The 24423-nt window shown below is 30.1% G+C and overlaps 2 protein-coding genes across 5 annotated transcripts in view; both read right to left on the bottom strand.

Moving 5' to 3' along the window:
• The window catches only part of LOC103574386 (solute carrier family 26 member 6), a 69494-nt gene extending 67679 nt beyond the window's left edge, over nucleotides 1-1815 (bottom strand). Inside the window, exons 1-2 of the mRNA XM_053739422.1 lie at nucleotides 1508-1815; nucleotides 1324-1437 (exon numbers count right to left, since the gene is read on the bottom strand). Coding sequence (XP_053595397.1) covers nucleotides 1324-1437; nucleotides 1508-1520 — 127 coding nt within the window. The 5' untranslated portion in view covers nucleotides 1521-1815. The remainder of the gene's footprint in view (nucleotides 1-1323; nucleotides 1438-1507) is intronic.
• A 5719-nt stretch (nucleotides 1816-7534) lies between these two features.
• The window catches only part of LOC103572217 (E3 ubiquitin-protein ligase Ubr3), a 38672-nt gene continuing 21783 nt past the window's right edge, over nucleotides 7535-24423 (bottom strand). For all 4 annotated transcript variants that reach the window (XM_053739420.1, XM_053739419.1, XM_053739421.1 and 1 more), the window contains exons 7-11: nucleotides 23366-23559; nucleotides 10937-13009; nucleotides 10737-10868; nucleotides 10528-10667; nucleotides 7535-9435 (exon numbers count right to left, since the gene is read on the bottom strand). In XM_053739420.1, coding sequence (XP_053595395.1) covers nucleotides 9318-9435; nucleotides 10528-10667; nucleotides 10737-10868; nucleotides 10937-13009; nucleotides 23366-23559 — 2657 coding nt within the window. In that variant the 3' untranslated portion in view covers nucleotides 7535-9317. The remainder of the gene's footprint in view (nucleotides 9436-10527; nucleotides 10668-10736; nucleotides 10869-10936; nucleotides 13010-23365; nucleotides 23560-24423) is intronic.

The raw sequence follows: 24423 nt of genomic DNA, 5'->3' as shown, positions 1-24423 counted from the left end.
AAACAATTAATTTATCACTACTAATAGTTGCTATTCTATTTAAGAAATCATTTTTAATTTTTTGCGTCAACAATGTTTATTTTAATTGTGATGATTTAAATTTGGTTTTTAAATATCGATCATTACAGATTTTATTTGAATTTTAAATCTATGGGGACCTTTGCAACAGCAGCGCGCTCTGATGTCTGTATCCAATTTTCAGGCCGTGACAATATTACAGCGAGCATCCTTTTTCTATCTAGCCTTCGTGTTTTTTCGAATTCCGCATTGTTTTCTAGTTATTTTTATTTTAATGTCAAGCTCATAAAAGAAATAGTTTTCTGATCGATTTTAAGAGCTTCACATTAAAATAAAAATAACTAGAAAACAATGCGGAATTCAAAAAAACTTTATTAGAATAACTTCTAAGGAATAAAATTGTCTACAAAAAATGTCTTATAATATTTTGTAATAGGCCTAATAGTTTCGCCGGAAAAGTAAAGATCTCAAAATTTGATATGAATTCGACTTCAACCTCAAATAACTTTTGAACAAATAGATTTATCAAAAAATGATAAGAAACTTTTTTTGTAGAGCATTCAATCACCTACAAAAATATACCTGCCAATTATTCCTATGACACATCGTTAGCTACTTATAAAAATCAGAAGACGAAAAAAAAATTTTTTCCATGTTATTCGTATGGAAAATAGAAAAGTGCAATGCGGAACCTCTTAATGTTAATATTAAGTTTTAATTTTTACAGGCGTCTTTTTTTATCGAAACGAAACTTTTGAACCTGTTTGCGAAAAACAAAGAAAAATTTATTATTTTTTGAATCACCCTAATATAGACATATATAGCTTCTTACATAATTCCAGACGTGTGTATTAGTCAGACATGACCAGATTAAATTATTCATAACGTCATGCATAATTATATATAGAGGTAGATATGATTATGTATAATCATACATAAATTCATAAATAATTTTATATAATTTCGTATATAATCATACATAATTATATATAATTAGGCAAAATCATTTTTTCCCGAGTATCTATATATTAGTCGATTCAAATTATTTTAAATCATTTCAAATTGTTTTAAATCATTTTTCTTAATCAAAGTTGGTAATAGAATCGCCAAAATGTTAATTTTTGCATTGTTGCCAAAATAAAGTGGTCTTAAAAGATTTTGAAGAGTTTTGCTAAGTTTTATTCAAATAATATATCGACAAAAGACTGACAGTGAGCAGAAAAGTTGATTGACTTTGATCTGATACGATTGTGAGAACAATGTTGACATCCGGTATCAAATTATAAAAAAAAAAAATAAACTTACAAGAAGTTTTAGGTTTTTCACAATAAAAGTTATGGTGAAATTCATCTTGATAATAAACATGACGATCGACCATAATTTTCATTACTATGTCTGGTTGCGTTTCTTCATGGTCTACTTGAATAAATAAATTACAAAAAATAATTATAACGTCAATAAAATTAATAGACACCTAAATAAATATTACCTAATAAATTCATTTTGATAATTTTTTCTGAAGTTTTAATTTCATTAATTTTACGTCATTACATTATTTCTGAGAAATCCAACTGATTACTTTTTCCCCATAATATTCCATGTGTTGTGTCCTGAGAGCTGTGAGGTAACTAAATGGGCTTGCAAACAGTCAACAGTGCGGTTGCGGCTCCATACTAACGCCAACTTTCTCAGAAAGTTGGCAATAACTTGTAGCCAAAAGTTGCAAAAGCTAAAGTTGTCGATAACTTGTCGTCAAGTTGGTCGGAAACTAATGAATAACCAACCCTGATAACACGAGTTGATCGTGAAAAAGTTGGTCATTCATTAGTTTCCGACCAACTTGACGACAAGTTATCGACAACTTCAGCTTTTGCAACTTTTGGCTACAAGTTACCGCCAACTTTCTCAGAAAGTTGGTGCCAGTATGGAGCCGCAACTGGAATGCAAGTTTCTGAGGAAATTGAAAAGAAATTTACCGTCAACTTATGATTGCCAACTTTTGCAAGCAACTTTTGCCACCAACTTTCTCAGGAAGTGATCGTCAACTTTTTGGATTTACATTTTTTGCCACCAACTTTCTCAGAAAATGTCCATCAACTATTGGAGGTACCAACTGTTGGCGATCAACTTGGTTCCAGTTGCGGCTGCAAGTTTCTCGTCAGTTTCTCGCCAACTTGGCTATCAGGGATAATAATCCCTTCCATGAGAATTAAACTTCTTTATCTCATAAATGTGTTATCATATGATGAAAAGTACAGAAAATATCAATTAACTTCCGTCGGTAAGATAGACATTGTGGTTACATAGCTATTATCTAGATTAATGCTAAGCGACATGCTTTAGAATTTTAATTTCTCTCCACTTCCCTAATAGCACAGTTTGCTTAAGCAAAAGTTTACAATACAAAAGTTTCGTTGTATTTTTCGTCGAATTTCCGTCAACTTCGGACTTTTCCACTTTTTACGACAATTTGTATGCAACTTGCTATTAATTTTGACGTAAATTTACTGCCCAAATTAGAATACAAAGTCACTTCAAAAGTTGACAAGAAAAAAGTTGTCTTTAATTTTCAGGCAAATTTTAAGTCAATTTATCGTTAATTTGCCTTGAAAAATTGTTAAGTATATTTTTACTTTCAAATTGTAGACAATCGTATGTAAAAATTTGCTTATCTTCTGAAATGGTAAGAATGAACATGACCGATTTTTTTTTTTGTTCGTAAAAGTTTACCTTCAAATAAAAAAAAGATTTACCGCAAATTCTGATTTTCGACTTTTGGTGTGAAGATGTCAGCAAATTCGGGCAGCAGATTTCAGGTAATTTCAGCATAAAAGTCAATTTCAATGCAAAGTAACCATTATGGTTGTTCGTGATGGGAATCGTGTAGAACTACAAAATGCTTCTATTGAAAATTAAAATTTTGCAAAATATTGTATTTCCCTGTTATCTAATCAGACAATTTCATGTTTATCAATGTCAATTGAAAAATAACCGCAGCATCATAATAAACAACAGTTAAATACTAAAAAAATTCGCATTTAAATCAGATCCATACGAATCCTATCAAAAATCATCAGAATTGACTGCTAGAATCTATCTCTTCAATTGGCGGTCAAAAATGGCATAGATCAGAATTTCAAGTTTGCACTGTTTGTTCGTGATAGAAATCATGTAGAAGTGCATAATTTCTATGACAAACATTGATATTTGACGAAATTTGAGGATTTTCCTCTCTTTCAAACGGACAATTTCATGTCTGTCGATGTCTATCGAAAAAAAACCCGAAGCATGACGATAAGCAACATATAAATACTCAAAAAATTAGCATTGGAATCGAATCCATACGAAACCTGTCAATAATCATCTAAATTGACTGCTAGAATCGGTCTCGTCAATTGGCGGTCAAAAATGACATACATCAGAATTTCAAGTTTGCACTGTTTATTCGTGATAGAAATCATGTAGAAGTGCATAATTTTCATTACTAACATTGATATTCAACGAAACTTGAAGATTTTCCTCTCTTTAAAGTGGACAATTTCATGTCTATCGATGTCTATTGAAAAATAACCGCAGCATGACGATGAGCAACATATAAATTCTGAAAAAATTCGCATTGGAATGGAACCCATACGAATCCTATCAAGAATCATCAAAATTGACTGCGAAAATCTATCTCTTCAATTAGGGGTCAAAAATAGCATACAGCGGAAATTCAGGTTTGCACTGTTTGTTCGTGATAGAAATCATGTAGAAGTGCATTAATTTCATTAAAAACTTTGATATTTAACGAAACTTAAAAATTATTCTCTCTTTTAAGCGGACAATTTAGTGTCTATCGATGTCTATTGAAAAAAAACCACAGCATGACGATGAGCAACACATAAATATTCAAAAAATTCGCATTGAAATCAGATCCATACGAATCCTATCAATAATCATCCGAATCGACTGCGAAAATCTATCTCCTCAATTGGCGGTCAAAAATGGAATACATCAGAATTTTTAGTTTGCACTGTTTGTTCGTGATAGAAATCACGGAGAAGTGCATAATTTTCATTACAAATATTGATATTTAGCGAAATTTAAGGATTTTCTTCTTTTTCATGCATATTTATCGATGTCCATCAAAAATATTTATATCAAATAAAATTCCAAGTTAGGTATCAATTACTAACCCTGATTAATCTGAGAACGAATTAAAGAACGTTAATAGTAAAAAGTAACGTAAAAGGTTTCCATACGAAAGTTTTGTTCTTACATTTCGCTGGCTAATTAAATTATAACAATAAGAAGCAGAATACAAAAATTATAAAAATTAATTAATTTTTTAAGCCTACCAAAACCTATAGGGAAATCAAATCGATTCTTTTCTAATGTCAAGAAAATAATAAAATCAAAAAATATTCAAATCGAAAACCAAAAGTAAACTTATCAATCATTATATTATATATTAATTTAATTAATCTGTGTTTGGAATATTTTTGATAAAATGCATTTAAAATTCTATAAATAATTATAATATTATTTACCTGTACTAAACTTTTTTACTATAATTGGTTACAAGATAATTTTTTTGTAATAATAGCACTATCGTACAATTTCTTACTCAGATGCTGATTAAATATATTATTGTACTATATTTAGAATTATAAAAATCATATCATTAGAGTTTACATCGGTTGTAATAATTTATTACTATTATAAATAATAATATTAAAAGATTCACTTCGCTTCAATATATAAACCAATCGGCATGCTTACTATTTTCATACAAGTTCTCTAAGAAATTTATTATCTAACCAATTTTCAGTATGAATATGCCATCTATTAATAAACTTGCAGACTATTTTGTAAAATCTGCTTTATTTAAATATAGTACTTGTATTTGATATGTATACTATTCCTAAACGCTACGCCAATGGCACCAATTATTACTCATGACTCTATGTGTAAGCTCCTTTATGAATTTTTGGTAATATCCCCCCTTTCCCCTTTACTATCACTGCCACCAACCTTGTAAATTTCAGACTAGGCAGCCATTTTGTTGGTAAAGTGTCCCCATCCCATCCCCATAACTATGGTAAAAACATTGGCCAATCTAACCATCATGAGGTCTGCTACAGAATAGAGACACGGCAGGCTCCCGCTATACACTCACACACATACGTGTGTTTGAACGTCTACTTAGCGCGAGCCACTGCCGTGTCTCTGGATAACTAAGTTAATTATTTATAACTATAACTGTTTTTTAAATTTAATCCTATACATCAGGCTGGAACAGACATGATCAAGCATGGTCATGCACGATCAGGCCTAAGCCTATATAACGCTTCAGACATGGTCATGTCTGTTTATGCTTAGTCAGACATGAACAGGCAGATCAGACATGATCAGGCCTAAATGTATTTAACTCTTCAGACATGATCATGCATAAACAGGCATGATCATGTCTAATTTCAGGATTAATCATACATGAGCAGGCATGGTCATGTCTGAACATTTTTTCTCGGGGTTACAATTTGTAAAAAATATAATTGAAATGAAACAAAAGAGTGACGATAAAAGTGATAGTGCTTTTACGTGTAGCTATCTATCTAATATTTATTTATATTTACATATTGTATTAAGAAATATTAAATAGATATTTTAGTTATGATTCTGAACTTTTCGCATTAAGTAAATCAGAATTTTAATCAAGATTTGATCAAGAGTGTTTGAGCAAGATTCTAGAATAAGTATCTTAAGTAAGACCCCTAGCTGCTAGTATCTTTTTCTACGAATGTGTCTTTCGCAAGATCATATATAAAGAAACTTATGTCAAAATTTGTGTGTGTCTTGCTCATGATATCGTACGCAAGAATATTAATGATATCTTGAACATATGCAATGAAACAGTGTCTGACGCATTTTTCCTCCAGAATTGAGTTATAATTTGGCACGAATTTCTTGTGTAAGGCTTGCAATTTAAATCTGGTCACAAGTATCTTCAGCAAGACACATACGTATAAAAAGACTAGTACCTATCGATCTTGAGAGTAGACTTGCTCAAGAATTGAAAAAGATTGTTATATGGGTGGAGAAAAAGATTTGTAATGAATACTAGTTATTTAATTTATTACTTATAAACTATATTTAATCTTTTATAACTTATAAAAAATATAGTTAGAAAATATAAGAAAAAATAATCTGTATTAGGAAAAAATTAAATAACAAATACAAGACATTTGTTAAAACTATTCCAATTATAAAATATAAACCAATGAAATATAATTATGTAAGCTATTTCAAATTAATTTAAGAAAAATTTAGAGTAAGTCAAGACCAAGACAAGATCTTGACCAGACAAGACAAGACAATATAATGAACTGACTGATTTTCGAGATCAATGCGAGACTTAGATTTTGAGTTCGAGATCAAGACGAGGAGTGTCAAAATCAAGACAAGATTGGAACAATCTTGTCTTGTCTCGGCTCGAGTGCAGCCCTAGACAGAAACAATTGTGTTCTTTCCCAAGGGAAGACACACGCATGTTTCTGCCCACTGTATGAAGGAATTTATGAATTGCGAATTCGCTAGTAGTTGTTTGCAGCATCAGCTTAGAATTAGCTTATTTCGACTAGCTCTAGAGACACTAAAACTTCAAGTTTCGATGCTGTATCATGAAAAATAATATAAAGAAATACAGTTTTTAAATTTATATTTATTATATTGCTATGGAACATTTTAAATAAAATTATTTAACTGGAATTAATCATTCGATGTCCGTTTAATATTTATTGAGACCTGCTAATCTGCTAGAAGCACTTTTAAATGATAGAAAACAACTTGTCTTTATATTTGAAAACATTTATGTTGAAAAATTTATAGTAAAACTATTATATATATATATATATATATATATATATATATATATATATATATATATTAGGGTGCTTCGTTTCCGGCGAAAGTATTTTTTTTGTTGCTCATCAAGCAAAATATTGTTTTTTATGCTAAAACAAAAATTCTTGCCAAGTTTAAGCTCTTCATTCCAATCCTAAGTACTTTCCGTTTGATTTCCAACATTTCCTATTTAAAATACACGTAAATTAAATTACTTTTTTTTTTAACTTTTTAATACTCAGCTGTGTTTTATGATATCGACGCGGTTTTGATCGCAAATTGTAGGACATTTGGTGTTCTTCAAAAATGGCCATAGTAACTTAGCTATAATTCCAGCTGTTTCACTGATGTCCGCTGAGGAAGTCACTTTTCCTATGAAAATGACCTTTATTGGCTTGCAGAACGTAAACCAATGAATGCACACCAAAAATGTAAATGGGAATTTTATAGGAAATTTTATTCCCTTCAAAAAAAGTCCTATGAGTCAAGTCGCTAAAGTCTATAGTTTCCGAGTTATAGTAATTTTTATAATTTAAGAAATTAAATATCAATTGTAATTTTTTTTTAATATTATATTTTTTAAATTATTTAAATTACTATAACTCGGAAACTATAGACTTTAGCGACTTGACTCATAGGACTTTTTTTGAAGGGAATAAAATTTCTTATAAAATTCCCATTTACATTTTTGGTGTGCATTCATTGGTTTACGTTCTGCAAACCAATAAAGGTCAATTTGATAGAAAATATGACTTCCTCAGCGGACATCAGTGAAACAGCTGGAATTACAGCTAAGTTACTATGGCCATTTTTGAAGAACACCAAATGTCCTACAATTTGCGACCAAAACCGCGTCGATATCATAAACCGCAGCTGACTATGAGAAAGTTAAAAAAAAAAGTAATTTAATTTACGTGTATTTTAAATGGGAAATCTTTGAAATCAAATGGAAAGTACTTAGGGTTGGAATTAAGAGCTCAAACTTGGCAGGAATTTTTGTTTTAGCATAAAAAACAATATTTTGCTTGATGAGCAACAAAAAAATACTTTTGCTGGAAACGAAGCACCCTAATATATATATATATATATATATATATATATTTGAGTAACCCATAATATGCTTAATTTATTACATTATTAATACTTTAGTTGCTTACTTAATCTTTAAAAAAAAATTTAATTAAACAGTTACGTTTTATTATCATTACAAGTTAAAATATATTATTCAGTATTGGAAGTTATATTTCTATCGCCAAAAATTATTTGCACTGACCTAGTCAACAAATACTGTTCTGATATTAACTTCCTCGATGATTCCTTATCAATTTTTATATCAAGGGTCAAAAACACCATACTATTTAACTAATACAAATATAATATCACCATTATCCACCTGTTACTTATTATTCATTACTTCTTATTTTCATTTTTTCAATGCAGTGCAATTCTCAACTTTTGTAGTCATTAATTATGAATTATATCTATACTTAAAATATATTGTTATTATAAATCTATACAACCGATCGGTGTTTATAGTCAAATAAAATAAAATAAAATTTCCAATAATGGAAAAATGAGATGAACGTTGGTCTGCCGAATACAGAATTAAGATCTTAGATATTTATAGATTGTTTTTTTCTAGGAACTCAATGGATTATGTTTTTATCTTAAATTAACTATATCCGACTTTCATTTATTATTCTAGTTTCAGAAATGAAATTTTCACTTGACGAATCAACATACATTTGTGAAAATGTTAATTCAATTATTTATGTACAAAGCTTTTACAGGATTTTTATAATTTTTCTTTTTTTTTTGCTCAATATAGTATCTTTTTTATTTTTGTTTTACAATATTTAATTTACTATAATATTCAATTACATATTTACAGAGAATACATTGAAATTAAAGTAAAAAAAAGAAATAAAATAAAATAAAATTTGTGTCTTAATGGTTGTTCTTGGCAATCGTCAAAGATTTCTGCCTAAAAATAAATAGAGTGACAAGTACTAAAAATATATGCCATTCTCTGAAATCTATTTTTCGTATTCTCAGTGACTAAAAACGCTTGTTAGTTATCAAGTAATTTATTTTATCAATTTTATAATCACCACCAATTGAGTATTTATCTGTGACTAAAATATATTGTTTAAGCATAGTTTATTGATTGTAGACTATGGTTTATTTATTTGCAATAAATTTATCTAATGGATATATTTATATTTACTTAATCGTACTTAGAACTCAATGTTTTTGTTACCTACAAATTGATTTTAGAAAAATTCATTAATTCATTGCTACGTCTGAACTAGTTTAAAAGATGTTACAACTAGGTAATCTCAGTTAAACAGCTGAGAAAAATTGTTACTTCTGTCAATAAGATTATGGAATCTAGTTATACTCAATGATAAGGGTCACAGAGCATCACGGTGCCATACCCATGTTTTCTTCGTGTGATCAAAACGGTGGGCAAGCCATTGTTGTTCTAGAAGTTGATATCGTTCTTGGCTAAGATATAAAGGTCTCCCTCGTCTATATTTCAATTCAATTTTTGTTATTATTTGTAGGTCTAATTTTTAAAAAGTACACTAACGCAAAAAATTAAAGGAACAGAAAAATTTTATAAATTTTTTAGTGATTTTAGAAAGGCTGTAACTTTGTGAAAAATAATCGTATTGAGATTTAAAAAAAAAAGCATTTTATAGCTTGAAATTTCTAGGAAAAAACGAAAAATTTTAAAAAAATGTGAAAAAAGTAAAAGAAAACAAAAAAATTGAAAGTTGTTTTTTGTGGGGTCTGACATTTTTTGAAATTTTTTCGTTTTTCTCTCTTTCCCTTACATTTACAGAGTAAACAACTTAAAAATGAAAGAAAATTTAAAAAAAATTATCCGTTTTGGTTCCCTCACATTTACTGAGTTACCAATGCAAAAATAAAAAAAAAATTATTTTTTCATTTTGATTATGATTACACAATTAAAGGAACAAAACTTGTTCCTTTAAACGTTTAGCAAAACTTTGATCGACCACCCCCAAAAAACGGTTCGATAGATGAATTTGAAAATTTACAGGGTTATTGGGGGTACATTCAGTAAGAAAGTCCCTGGCAACATTAGTCTTTTCATCAATATTTACAGAGTAGCGGTCAATTTACTAAAAAAACCCCGAAAAATTCATTTTTTTGTACTTACTTTGAATGGATGTTAAAAATAAAGAAGTTTTTTTTGTTTTTCCAAACATGATGAGAGAGTCTTGTAGGGAATTTAATCAAGTTTTTAAAGCCGCCCTGAAATTAGCTGTGTGATTATTGGTACCCTAAATATCGATAATCAAAGCTAAAAGGATCACGGTCCGTGGATTCTTCGGAAAAAAAAAAAAAATTTAGAAATTTTTTGTCTCGCGATGTTTCTTATGTTTGCGCAATAATGGGAGCTTTTACAAAATTTTATTTAAAATGCACCGAAACTAGAAATTTCAAGCTATAAAATGCTTTTTTTTTTAAATCTCAATACGATTGTTTTTCACAAAGTTACAACCTTCCTAAAATTACTAAAAAATTTATAAAATTTTTCTGTTCCTTTAATTTTTTGCGTTAGTGTAATTTAATAATTTTCTATTTACGCACTTTAAATCTTTATCTTCTTCTTCGAAATCATCCAGGTAAAGAGAACCCCATAAGCAAGCTCTACGCCCTCGTATTACTATTATATATGTTGATGTTACCACTAAATAAATACCAGTGCCTCCACCACAATCAATTGAGTGCTGTAAAAAATAAAATTAGGGTATATGGCAAAAATGTAGGTAAGTTGTTTGAAATAAAAAAGAACTTACTTGAACAGCTTCTCCTACATTCTGTTGCTTACAACAAGTTTGCTTTAGGCAAACTATCGTTCCACATAGTAGACAGATACTGATTTCTGGAGGTACTAAATGACACTTGCAGCACTGTCTTGCATGATAGAACTAAAAAAATACATCGAAATAAAATTCTATTGTTAACATATTTACATTTCAATCTACTGTAATATTACCGTAAAAAGTTTCTCGTATTCCCTAGGAAGACTCAGTAACTTTGGTGCCTGCCAAAATATATGTTGATCAGCTATAAGTCTTTTAGCAGCAATTTGACTTCTTCTATAAAAAGCAAGAAACTGATCGCACCACATTTGAGGAACTGTAATACCAACTTCATCATTCTGCCAATTGAGTGCGACTGCTGCATTAAAACAATCCCAATCCATGCCTTCTGTTACAAGCTCGAGATAATAAACAAGTCTTACAAATTCATCCTCAGGTATTCGTATGTCGGGAAGAGGTTGTGAATACAAATGATGACGTAAAAGTGCCGCGATTCGCAAAAATGGCAAACAGAGAGTTTGAATTTGTTGTTCAGTTGATCTACCTGGTCGATAAGATGGTTCATCTTCATAAAAGTCTGTTTGTTCAAAGTGATTAATAACCATGCGAATAATAGAGTCGGAAGACATCAATGCCGAAGAGGTATTTCGTTCAGGTAATCTTGTCTTTTTATTTCTTTCACTTTTTGTTAAGGTGCAGCTCACTTGAACAATAACTTGATAATATAAAAGATTATAAATTACTTTTACCACACTTGAAAAATATGTTTGATCGATATGTAGTGGTAAAAGAAGAATAAATTGAATAAGAAGTGCAGTAGGATCTCTAAGCAGGAAAGGGACTTCACGTTCATGCGGAGCTACTGCAAGCGGAGTCGCTAAATCTGAAGGTAATCCGGAGATGTACTGCCAAGTTTGATGTACTGGCCAGTTTGTTAAAACTCTTGCATGCATCGCTAAAACATGAAAAAGTGCAACTATACAATCTCGTTTTGGTGTTAATGACACTGTTTCCTGTAGAGATGAACACAACGATCCACCGCGCTGAACAAGTTCTACTTCTAAATTAGTTCTTGCAACTGATGTGACAAAAAGAAACAGACTTTGGTGACTAGGTTGGCAGTTTTTTTGCTTATATTTTAAGTATGTTGAAGCCGTCATTTCTTCCATGGCTTTTCCCATTGCCATAGATAAGTTCGATGAAACTGGATTACGTTGAATTTCTTTGAGAAAGTTATTTAATTCAGAAAGAATTGCTGAAGTAGAAGTGTGGCGGGACCGAACAATAGCAGAACATTCTCCAAGTTGAGGAGAAAGCGGGAGCACGGAGTTGGCGAGTTGACGACACAGAGGACAAAGGTATTCACCTCGCTCAACTGCAAGACTCTGTTGTCTTTGTTGACTTCTAAGAGACTGCCTGTAAGCTTTCAAACAATCTAAATGGAGATGATGACCACAAGTTTGTACATACACTCCACCTTCCCAACCTAAATTAACAGATAATAGCCACGAAAATGTATCAAAATGTTTGTGCATCTCATCAATTCGATAATCAAAATAAGCGCCTCGAGTGCTATTTTTTGGTATAGATGAATCATCATCAGAAGTTGGTAATTGAAGTCTTTCAGATTGTTGTCTCTCATGACCTATCACACTAGTTGCTTGGACTAAAACAACAAGTCCCATTGGTTTTTCATCAGTACTTGAAGTTGTTCTATTACAAATAACACAATCATATTCTTTTTTACTAGTTAATGGATTCGATGTTTCACTGTGATCCCAATCCATACCAGATGCTCCCGCTTCATCAGTTTCCATCGCCTTTTTCATGAACTGTTTTTGTTGATTAGCGAAATCAGCCATAAGCTTTTGTTGCCTTTCTTTCGCTTTTTTTCGTTTTTCTTCACGTTCTCGATGTTCACGCTCACGCTGAGCATCTTCACAGTCTTTATTTTGAGGCCAGATTTTATTCCTAATTTCGGTTATATTTTGGTTTAAACTTGGATCGAGCCTCGAAATTTTTTTTAACAACTGACCAATAAAAAATGGGCCATCACCGATTCTCGATTCTAGGGATTGCGATGTCATAAATATTTTGCTTGCACTGCTGCCTTCATCAGAAACAAAGCTTGGAACTTCGTCTGGATTCCAACTATCAGGCACACCTGATAGTTGAGAATGAAGTTTTAACAGTAGAGAAATTATATTCTCTCCAGTTTTGGATCCAGCTTGATACATTTGTCCACTCTACAAAATTTAAAAAATATTTCAATTAATAGAAAATTCCCACTAATTTTTTAAGAAAATTATACTTTCAATTATGGAACCAATAGTTGAGAGCTCCTTTAATACTTAGTTTCTGAATGAATCTCAACTAATATCAATATTAAATTAATATTTAAGGCTTAAAAATTTTTCCAAATACTAACAATTTCAATACTGATGGATGGACAACGTATATTAGAAACATTATGTTATAATCAAAAGTAATCTAATAAACGGACTAATGCAATTTGAGATCAATTTACTTAGATATTAAAGTATTGAATACCGAAAAAAATTTCAACATCCCGTTACGAAATTATCCCGATTTGTGAAAATCGAATTATTATGAGATGTGAACGTTTTAAAGTCCTTAGAAGCTATCCTCACTAGTTTCAAAGTGATATCCGAGTATGTATGAGTTTGTGTCTGCGTGTGTATGTGTATGTAGTTTCTATATGTGGAACTTTCTACAAATATTTAACTAATAAACCGATTTGAATGGTTTTTGCAGCAATCGAAAGAGCTTCTTAGCCGTCAACGTTTTCTAGAATTTCAGGCAATTCGATGGAATAGATTAGGAAATAATTAAAAAATTTTATTAAATATTATTATTTAATTTTTTCAAAATTTCTTAAAAACGACGGCATGAATTAATTCCGAAATGTAATCAACTCTATAATTTAATGAATTGCGCCGAGTTGTGCAAAAACTATCTTAATCGGTTAATTTATTTGTGAAATTATTGTTGGCGAAAGAAATGTTAAAAAATGATTTTTTCAAATATCAAAAATGAGTCATCCTCTTGGAATTATATTTTAATACACTAAACCTCAGTCTGATGAAAATTTGGGACCATTATGATGATTTAATTCTTAAAAATTGAAGTTTTTGTGTTTTCAAGCATCTGGAATTTTTTTTCAGCTCTTGACAAGTTGTTTAATAATTTTTTAATTTTCGAATGTAATCTCTCGATGAAAAAAGATTTTATACAATTGTATTAAATTGGATAGAAAAAATGGCCCGATCCAATTGTATACAATCGTACATAATAATATATAATTGTATAAAATCATATACAATCGTATATAATTGTATATATTTTGTACATAATTTGTATATAATTCGTTATACACTAACACAAGAAATTAAAGGAACAGCAGAATTTTATAAATTTTTTAGTAATTTTTGGAAGGCTGTAACTTTGTGAAAAATAATCGTATCGAGATTTTAAAAAAAGCATTTTATAGCTTGAAATCTCTAGTTTCGGTGAATTTTTATCAAAATTTTTTAAAAGGTCTGATTATTACGCTAACATGAGAAATACCGCGAAACAAAAAATTTCTAAATTTTTTTTTTTTTTTCCAAAAAGCCCATGGACCGCGGAAAATTTTTTTTCAAGTAAACCAATGCATAGGTCATTTGGCAAATTTATTCAGCTTCGATTTGGCTTTTCCTTTAAGCTCGTAGGACAACTTGTCGCAGAGATATCAATCTTCAAACAAAAAATGATCCTTTTGGCTTTGATCATCGATATTTCAGGTATCAATGATTGCACAGTAAATTCGAGGGCGGCGTTAAAAACTTGAATAAATCCTCTACAAGACCCGTTCATCATTTTTTGGAAAAAACAATATTTTTTATTTTTAACATCCTTTAGAAATAAGTACAAAAAAATGACTTTTTTTGGTTTTTTAGTAAATCAACTGCTACTCTGCAAGTATTGATAAAAAAACATTGTTGCCAGGGACTTTTTTTAGCTTAATGTACCCCTAATAATCCTACAAATTTTTTAAATGATCTATCGAGCCGTTTTTTGGGAGTGATCGATTAAAGTTTTGCTAAACACTTAAAGGAACAAGTTTTGTTCCTTTAATTGCGTAGTCATAATCAAAATGAAAAAATAATTTTTTTTTTACTTTTCATTCATTTTTGCATTGGTAACTCAGTAAATGTGAGGGAAAGAGAAAAAAAAAACGAAAAATTTCCAAAAAATGTCAAAAAAAAAATTTTCGAGCCCAAAAAACAAGTTGCAATTTTTTTGATTTCTTTGATTTTTTTTTTTTTGACATTTTTTGGAAATTTTTCGTTTTTTTTTCTCTTTCCCTCACATTTACTGAGTTACCAATGCAAAAATGAATGAAAAGTAAAAAAAAAATTATTTTTTCATTTTGATTATGACTACGCAATTAAAGGAACAAAACTTGTTCCTTTAAGTGTTTAGCAAAACTTTAATCCATCACTCCCAAAAAACGGCTCGATAGATCATTTAAAAAATTTGAAGGATTATTAGGGGTACATTAAGCTAAAAAAAGTCCCTGGCAACAATGTTTTTTTATCAATACTTGCAGAGTAGCAGTTGATTTACTAAAAAACCAAAAAAAGTCATTTTTTTGTACTTATTTCTAAAGGATGTTAAAAATAAAAAATATTGTTTTTTCCAAAAAATGATGAACGGGTCTTGTAGAGGATTTATTCAAGTTTTTAACGCCGCCCTCGAATTTACTGTGCAATCATTGATACCTGAAATATCGATGATCAAAGCCAAAAGGATCATTTTTTGTTTGAAGATTGATATCTCTGCGACAAGTTTTCCTACGAGCTTAAAGGAAAAGCCAAATCGAAGCTGAATAAATTTGCCAAATGACCTATGCATTGGTTTACTTGAAAAAAAATTTTCCGCGGTCCATGGGCTCTTTGGAAAAAAAAAAAAAAATTTAGAAGTTTTTTGTTTCGCGGTATTTCTCATGTTAGCGTAATAATCAGACCTTTTAAAAAATTTTGATAAAAATTCACCGAAACTAGAGATTTCAAGCTATAAAATGCTTTTTTTAAAATCTCGATACGATTATTTTTCACAAAGTTACAGCCTTCCAAAAATTACTAAAAAATTTATAAAATTCTGCTGTTCCTTTAATTTTTTGCGTTGGTGTATATCTAATTATATACAAGTATATACATTTGTATATAATCAAATACTGTAGATAGAGGTGATGCATAATTTTATAAAATTTGTATATAATTATATATAATCGTATATAATTCTATATAAAAATGCAAAAAAGAATAATAAAATTATATACAAATGTATATATTTTGTATACAATTATATAGAATTTGCACAAATTATATACGAATTATATACAAAATATATACAATTATATACGATTGTATGCAATCTATAATATAAAAATGAATCGCAAAATGTGTTGGTAAGCGCATAACTCAACAACGCCTGGACCAATTTGGCCAATTCTTCTTTTAAAATGTTCGTTGAAGTCCAAGGATGGTTCTTACGGCGAGAAAAAATCGAATAATTGTCGGGAAAACCCTAAAAACAGCCCTTTTCTTTTGCACATACAAACGTTTTCTAACTAAAACGTAGAATCAATTTGAGCTTTATTGCCATTATATAAAGTTCATATTAAATTACAAGCACTCACTGTTATCTAAGAAATGTAGATGTGTTCCTAACGTCAAAAAGTAAATTTACACTTTCTTACCGCTATACAAAGTTCAAATTCAATCATATCTATCAAAATAGTGTGCATGTGTGCGTTGGAGCACAGAATACGTCGTTGGAGGATTTAATGTTGCGTTCCGAAACTAAAAAAAAGTGATCGCGAACCCGACCAAATTGAATAGTCACAAAATATAATAATAACAACTTGGTCGGCTTCGCGATATTATTTCTTTTGTTTCACTTTCGGCAGGCGACAAAAAAAATAATTATTAATAAAATTATTATTTATTAATTAATTAGTAATAATTTTACGGTGGAAGAAAATTTTGATGATAGTTGTGTGTCAGATAATTATTAACAGTAAATTCCAAGCATGCTATTATTTTAAGACATTTTTCTTAAAAATAAAGTGGAATATGAAATTTAAAAAATCTATAAAAAAATAAATCCCATCGTTGTCCCATTATGAGCATAGCTGGAAAAGTTGTAGAATAGGTGACAGTTTGCTGTGAAAAAATTATGAGGGAAATCGATCAGTACGTGTTTTTTGTAAATCGACAATTTATACTTAAAAGTTAAAATTTCAACAGAAGCGTGATTCAAAAATTTTTTTGATATTTTTTATCGAAAAGAAATCCAAAAACAATCATTTTTTGACTCTTTAAAAATTTTGTTTAACCCTTTTTTCACGAAGTTACAGGCATTTGATAGAAAAATCTCTTCATTTTTTAAAATTCGATATTTCGAAAACGGTTGGAGGAAAAAATTTGAAAAAAATCATGAAGGCCTCTTTCAACCTATGCTGAAAGATAAAAAAATCAGAGGTTCAAAATAACTTATTGAGCCACACCGTCCATCGTATGGTATTACACCAATTTAATATATAGTGGAAACCTAAATCATGCAAACCTTCTCAATAAGACAATTTATAGATAAATTGAGAAAAATATAGATAGCCCGAACTGGGAATCGAACTTAGACCATGTCGGTATCGCACCGAGTGCTCTACCAGTTGAGCTATCCGGCACTATACTATATTCCGTTCAATTTGATCTATAACTTATTGAGCCACACCATCCATCGTACAGTAATACATCAATTTCATATAGTGGGAACTTAAACAGAGTTGATTTTTTTATTTTGCTCTACAATCGATTGAGGCAGTATGAAGTCTGCCGGGTCAGCTAGTAAGATATAATTATGTACGATTGTATACAATTGGATCGGGCTATTTTTTCTATCCAATTTTACATAATTGTATAAAATCATTTTTCATCGGGCTTGAAAGATTTTTTGTAATACCTTCTTACAAATGTTAGTCGCGAATTTCTAACTTTACTTCTAGTAAAATTCTAATTTTTTACTTCTAATAAAAAATAGTTCTTGAATAATTTTCGACTTCCCGCTAAGAAAATCGATGATTTTCAAAAAATTCGGGAAATTATTGTATTCACCCCGATTTTCGAAAATCGAGTATTCATCAGATGTCGACGTTTTGAGGTCTTAGGAAGCTATTCTGACTATTTTCAGAATGATGTCCGAGTGTCTGTGCATATGTGTGTGTGCGTGCGCGCGTGTGTGTGTATACTCTTTGTAACTTTTTAACTAATGAACCGATTTGGATGGTTAAGGTGGCAATCAGAAGAGCTTATTGGCCACCAGCTTTCCTGAAAGTTTCGAATCATTTGATCAAGTAAACTCGAAAATATTGGCAAAATACGAAAAAAAAATTTTTTAACTTCCCGCTAAGAAAATTAAAAATTTCAAAAAATTCGAAAAGTTATTGGTTTCGGTTCGATTTACGAAATTCAAATTTAAATCAGATCTTGACATTTTGAGGTTCTAGGAAACTATTCTGACTAATTTCAAGATGATGTCCGAGACTATGTACGTATGTACATATGTATGTAAATATTCTGTAACTTTTGAACGAATGAACCGATTTTGATTTCCAAGGTGGCATTCGACGCGCCTTATTAATTCCTACAACCTTGAAGAAGTGAGCTTGAGCGGTACAATATGTTCGTAGATATTTCAAAAATAAAATTTTTTCAACGTTGTTTTTTTTTTATAACTTCTAATGTGCTGGATGGATTGATTCCAAATTCAATTGGGCTCTGAAGCTTCATAAGCCGCGTCGAATGCCACCTCAACCATCAAAATCGGTTAATTCTTTCAAGAGAAATCGTTGTCGAAATAATTAAAAAATCATTTTTTTTTTAGTTTCTTTAAAATTTCTCAAAAACGACTAGATTGATCAATTTTAAAATTTGATCAGCTCTAGAATTCAATAAAACGCGTCGATTGCCACCTCAACCGTCTTAATCGGTCAATTCGTTCGAGAAATATCGTTGAAGAAAAAATGGTGAAAAACATTATTTTTCGAAAACAAAGGCATACAAAAGTATTTTCGAGCTCGAAGAGTAAAATGAATTCACAACAATGTTTTCGGGCTCGAAGAGCTTCTTCATTAATGATTTTCGATTCTTAATCTTTCAAACTCTAGCATAAACCGTAACTGATTAGAGCTTGAAAAGCTTATACAAAAAGTAATTGCATGTAATAGCATTTTTGAGTTCGACGAGCTTGAAAATATATTCACAATGATGTTTTCAAGCTCTTTGAGCTCGCAAATAGCGGAAAGTTTTGGGGCTGGCCCGCAGGGCCAATCGACGCCCAGATTTTTTTCTTAGTTTTTTATTGATTTCTCAGAAACAACTTAAACGATCGTCTTTAAAATCTAATCAGCTCTAGAATTTAATAAAACGCGTCGATTGCTACTTGAGTCATCTCAGTCCGGTGAATTGTTCGAGAGACATCGCGGGAGAAAGAAATGGTAATAAACAGTTATTTTTTAATATCTTTCAAACAACTCAATCAAACAATTCCGACATCTAATCAGCTCTAGAACTCAATAAAATGCGTTAATTGACGCCTTAGCTATCTCAATCGGTTAATTTGTTCGAGAGATATCGCGGGAGAAAGAAATGGTAAAAAACAGTTATTTGCGAATATCTTTGAAACAACTCAACCAAACAATTCTAAAATCTGATCAGCTTTAGAACTCAATGAGAGAAAAATTTATTATAATTTGATAAATTGATTTATCAATATTTGATAAATCATGTATATCAAATATTCGACTGTATTTATTAAATATTATCCTGCACATATCAAATATTGATCTTTTCATCGACTAAATATTAATAAATTGAAATCAACATTTGATAGGTCACTGATCAGTATTTAGTAGAAGTTTATTAATATCTAATAAACTTTTATCAACTATTGATATGTGAGATTTATGTATAGTATTAACGAGTGTGGTGGCGTTGTAGCCTCTAACCTAACATATTGCCTTATGTACGCGTTACAATTAACAAAATGGTTTATTGCTTGTTGAAATAAATTTTAAAAAATCAGTCTATCAGTTGACCCTGCGAGTCAGCTCTAAAACTTCCCGCTATTTTCGAGCTCCTTGAGCTCGAAAATACTTTTGAGTGCCTTTGTTTTCGAAAAAAAAAAAAAAACGTTTTTTACTATTTTTTCTCCAACGATATCTCTCGAACGAATTGACCGATTGAGACAGTCAGGGGGGGGGGGGGGGGGGTAAGGTATTAAAATTTTTTTTTATTTTTTAAACTGAATGCATGATATCTCAAGAATATTGTGTCAAAATTTCAAGTCGATTGGAGCAAAATTGACGGAGTTGCCAGTATTTTTATACTTGTCGGTTTTTATACCTACCCGACCCGACCGTTTGTTAGGTAGCAGATGTTTCGCTCGCTATACAATACCTAATGTAACCTCCCAGTTTTACTTATAGAAATTTCAACGTAAATGCAAACGTGTTTATACCTGTACTGCAAATTTTGTCAGTGTGAGGTAAGCCAATAAAATTCGCTTATAGATGTTTTATACCAGAATTTTTAGTGTTCAAAATTTTAAAGCGTTTTTCCCACAACTCACGTTTTTAAAGTCTAGTGCCCATGATAACTTGAAAACTACTGCACCAATCCTTTTGAAATTTTGAACACTAAGGTAAGTGACCCTTCTATCGGCCAGTTAAGCTTATTTTTTTTTTTTTTTTTCGAATTAAAAATTAAAATACAAAAAACCAATTCATGTATAAAACAGTGATAGAACCTTGAAGCTCATACATTTAACTTCAAATTAAAAAAAAAATATATGTAAATTACAGAGGTAATTTTCTTGTATCTATATTCGGCCACCCTATTTTTAATATAAATTAGGTAAAAATCATTAAATTTTTAACTCCTAAAATTACTATGAAACGAGCTAATACGATTACGAAAAAAAAATCGGACTTTCTTTGTTATTTTTAATTAGTAATCGGTTATTAAAAAAACAAGAATACTTAACCTACTTGATAAGAAATCACCAGAAATCGCATCTGACGCACTACTTTTTTTTTTTTTTAATTATAAAATAGATTGTTACAATAATCAAATTATGTTTAATCTAAACTAGATTAATTTTACTTTTTTTAAAAAAATATTTACGCATTAATACGTACTTATTGTAGAAATATATAGACTTTTCGACTAACTGGCCGATAAAGGGGGCCTGGCCGATAGAGGGGTCACTTACCTTATTTCTGTACATAATTTACGAGATAACGTTTATACGTTCTGGAGAGCTTTTTTAGAATTTGTTAATAACTCGTACTTTTTAATAACAAAATAAGTCAATTTTTTCGCTAAAAAATCGTGTTGTTCCCCTTAAGTGTTCCAAAAAAGTGAAAAATTCAAATTTTGAAAAACCCTCTCAGCGTTACCTGGGGAAAACGATAAAGCTAATGAAAAAACTTTGAACCCTTGATTTCAGATCATCCAGAAAAAAGTTAAGAGGGGCACCGCGATCCTACTTTTTTCTAAGGCGCGTCCGAGTAATTCATGCCATTGCCGTATTTTTCAATGTTTCTTCGAGGAAATTTTACAAAATATTCTTCTAACACTATACAAAAAATTCGCAAAAGGATGTCTTTTTTTGTACGAATTAACCTTACCCCTTCCCCCCCCCCCCCCTTAAGGTGGCAATCGATGTGTTTTATTGAGTTCTAGAGCTGATCAAATTTTGAAATTGATTTATCGAGTTGTTCTTGAGGAATCGCAAAAAAATAAAATGTTTTTCTTTAATTCTTTTGTCAACGGTTTCTCTTGAACGTATAAGCCGATTTTGATGATTGAGGTGGCATTCGACGCGGCTTATAAACTTTTAGAGCCGATTAGATTTTGAAATCGGTCCATCAATCACATTAAAAGTTATCTAAAAAAAATATTTTTAAAAAAATTTTATTTATAGAATATCTTCAAACGCACTTTACCGATCAAACACAAATTTTCACGGCTTTTAGATATTAACAGGCCGCGTTGAATAACACCTTAACGATCAAGATTGGTTCATCCGTTCAAGAGTTATAACTATTTACGTATGTGTGTACGTACACACATGCACACACTCGGGTATCGTGAAATTAGTCAGAATAGCTATTTCTAGAACCTTAAAACGTCAAAATCTGACATAAATTCGGTTTTCTAAAATTGGACCGAAAGTAATAACTGCCCGAATTTTTGAAAATTTTCAATTTTCTTAGCGGGAAGTTAAAAATTCATGTTTTTATATGACTATATGGGTATAATTAGATCTGATCAGACCTGGCTGAATGAAGCCTAGGTATAATCATAAATTAACTAATACACGATCAGATGTAATTATATTAGTCTACACATTATTAGATCTAGTCAGACCTGGTTGACATAAGCTTAAATGTAATTATTTATTATTATATTATATACTAGTTCATATATGATTATATATAGGTTTATGCATAGCCAGACCCGATCAAAATTTTTATTTTGAAAAAAAAAAAAAAAAAAATTCTTTTGGTAATCACAAAAAGTGCAAAATGATGTTCAAAATTACGTTCAAATAATTTTAAAATAAAAAATTTGTTACACTTTCCATGAGATATCTTGGTCTGCCCTGCTACTGTCTAATAATAAAATCATTATTTAAGTAAATTTGATGTTATAATGAGATTTAGTGAAATGAACAAATTAAGAGTATCGACATATATTATAAAATCAATTTTTATTTTCTATTTATGGTAAACTGATTTGATACGTTATGTACTTCATATAATTATTATTACTTTCAAGACAGCAGCACAGGCGCACTGGGATTATTAGAGTTAACATTGAGCAGGGTAAGTATTTGGATGGGTCGCCATTGGTATTAAAGCCGTGAAGTTATTTGTAATAATTTTTTTTTTGTATTTTAATTGGTCATAGAGGATTAAGTATGGCCATATTTTGTATTATATCCATAAAAATAACCAAATATTTACTTAGAAGTAATTATATATAATTAAATCTTGTTTCATGCAATTGTATATAGTTATATATGATTATATACAATTAGACCTGGCTAATTTTCAGATCTGATTATGTATAGGATCATATATAATTATATATAATTAGAAAAAATTTTTTTCTATCGGGTCACGAAAATAACTGTTACGTTGATCTTATTTTCTTTAAAATTTTTGACCGATCTATTTAGAGTAACGATATTTACATTTTACAGGTAATATAATGAAATAACGCATGAAAACTGTAAATAAAGTATTCAGTATGTGCAAATCTAAGTAACTGATAATCGTAGTTTAAATTTTTTTTTCAAAAACAATAGTTATCCTTGTATAAATATGGTATTTAACGATCGTATAAAACTTATGATTGTCAATTACATCGACTTTTTTCGCAAATCACATTATTCCATAATATTTTTAAAATTATATTCCCTAATGTGTTTTTTTGTATAAAAATACGTGATCAATTAAGACAAACACCTACCTGGGTGTCTCTATTTACAATCTGTTGCTGACAATGAGACGTTGAAGGCACAATATCAGTCGAGGTAACACCAGCAGCACCAAGTCGTGGAAACAAAACTTGCAAAAGATCTACTTCATTGCTTGTAGCCGAGTTTGCTGTTCCACGCTGCGGCATACGGGAAAATCTCGATGATTCAGTCATCGGTAAAAGTCCTGTTCAAAATAAATGTAATAATCTAAGTGAGATTTGTATTATAGTGCAACTTAATTTCTTAAGACACTGATATTGCAGACATTTCGCCTTGAGCATCAATAAATTGATAAATAGAAATGATGTAATCAATAATCACAATAATTAAAAAAAAAAAAAATATTAATTACCAAAAAATTTCTCAAATTTTTGAGTGGCTTTTACTTGTTTTAAAAATTGGAAACTTCAATTGCACAGTTGAAAATTTTGTGTTCTTGTGTATAAAAATTCAATGGTTGAATATTTTGTGTGAATTATTTGACACCGTCGAGTGTAAATTTAACTAAAGTTGAATGTGTTATCTGAGGTTAACAAGTTTTTTGTGTTAATAAATTTATGAGTAATCAATACAACACATTTTTCGTATTAACTCAAATTTAACACAAAATAACGGTTGACTAAATTCCGAGAATTTACATGGTGTGAGGCGAGGATTTATTACATATTATTTTTGTTAGCTTAACGCAAAAAAATGTTACATATTATAGACAACATTTAATTTGCGTAGATATTAATACAAACATTGTGTTGATCAAATTCCATAATATACTGAAAGAGTAAAATCAACACAAAGTTTGTGTTGTTTGTCAGAGGACGTTCACTCTTCTCGCGCGATTCGTCTAGAAGTGCAACAAAAATTTGCTTGTTAATGGAATAGTTTTTAATTATCCAATTCGTGACTGTGAATTCTAGAATAAAAAAGATTTTCACTACTGTGTCCAGTAAATATATATTAATTTATTTAAATTATTCAATTTTATGTCACATCATAGCCTTAAAATAATTGAATTAATTATAATCATCCAACATAACCTATAGAATCATCA

This window comes from Microplitis demolitor, chromosome 5 (assembly GCF_026212275.2).
Source record: "Microplitis demolitor isolate Queensland-Clemson2020A chromosome 5, iyMicDemo2.1a, whole genome shotgun sequence".
In the NCBI taxonomy this organism is placed as follows: domain Eukaryota; kingdom Metazoa; phylum Arthropoda; class Insecta; order Hymenoptera; family Braconidae; genus Microplitis; species Microplitis demolitor.
The sequence above is the reverse complement of the archived record's forward strand: the minus strand, read 5'-3'. Positions and strand labels throughout refer to the sequence as shown.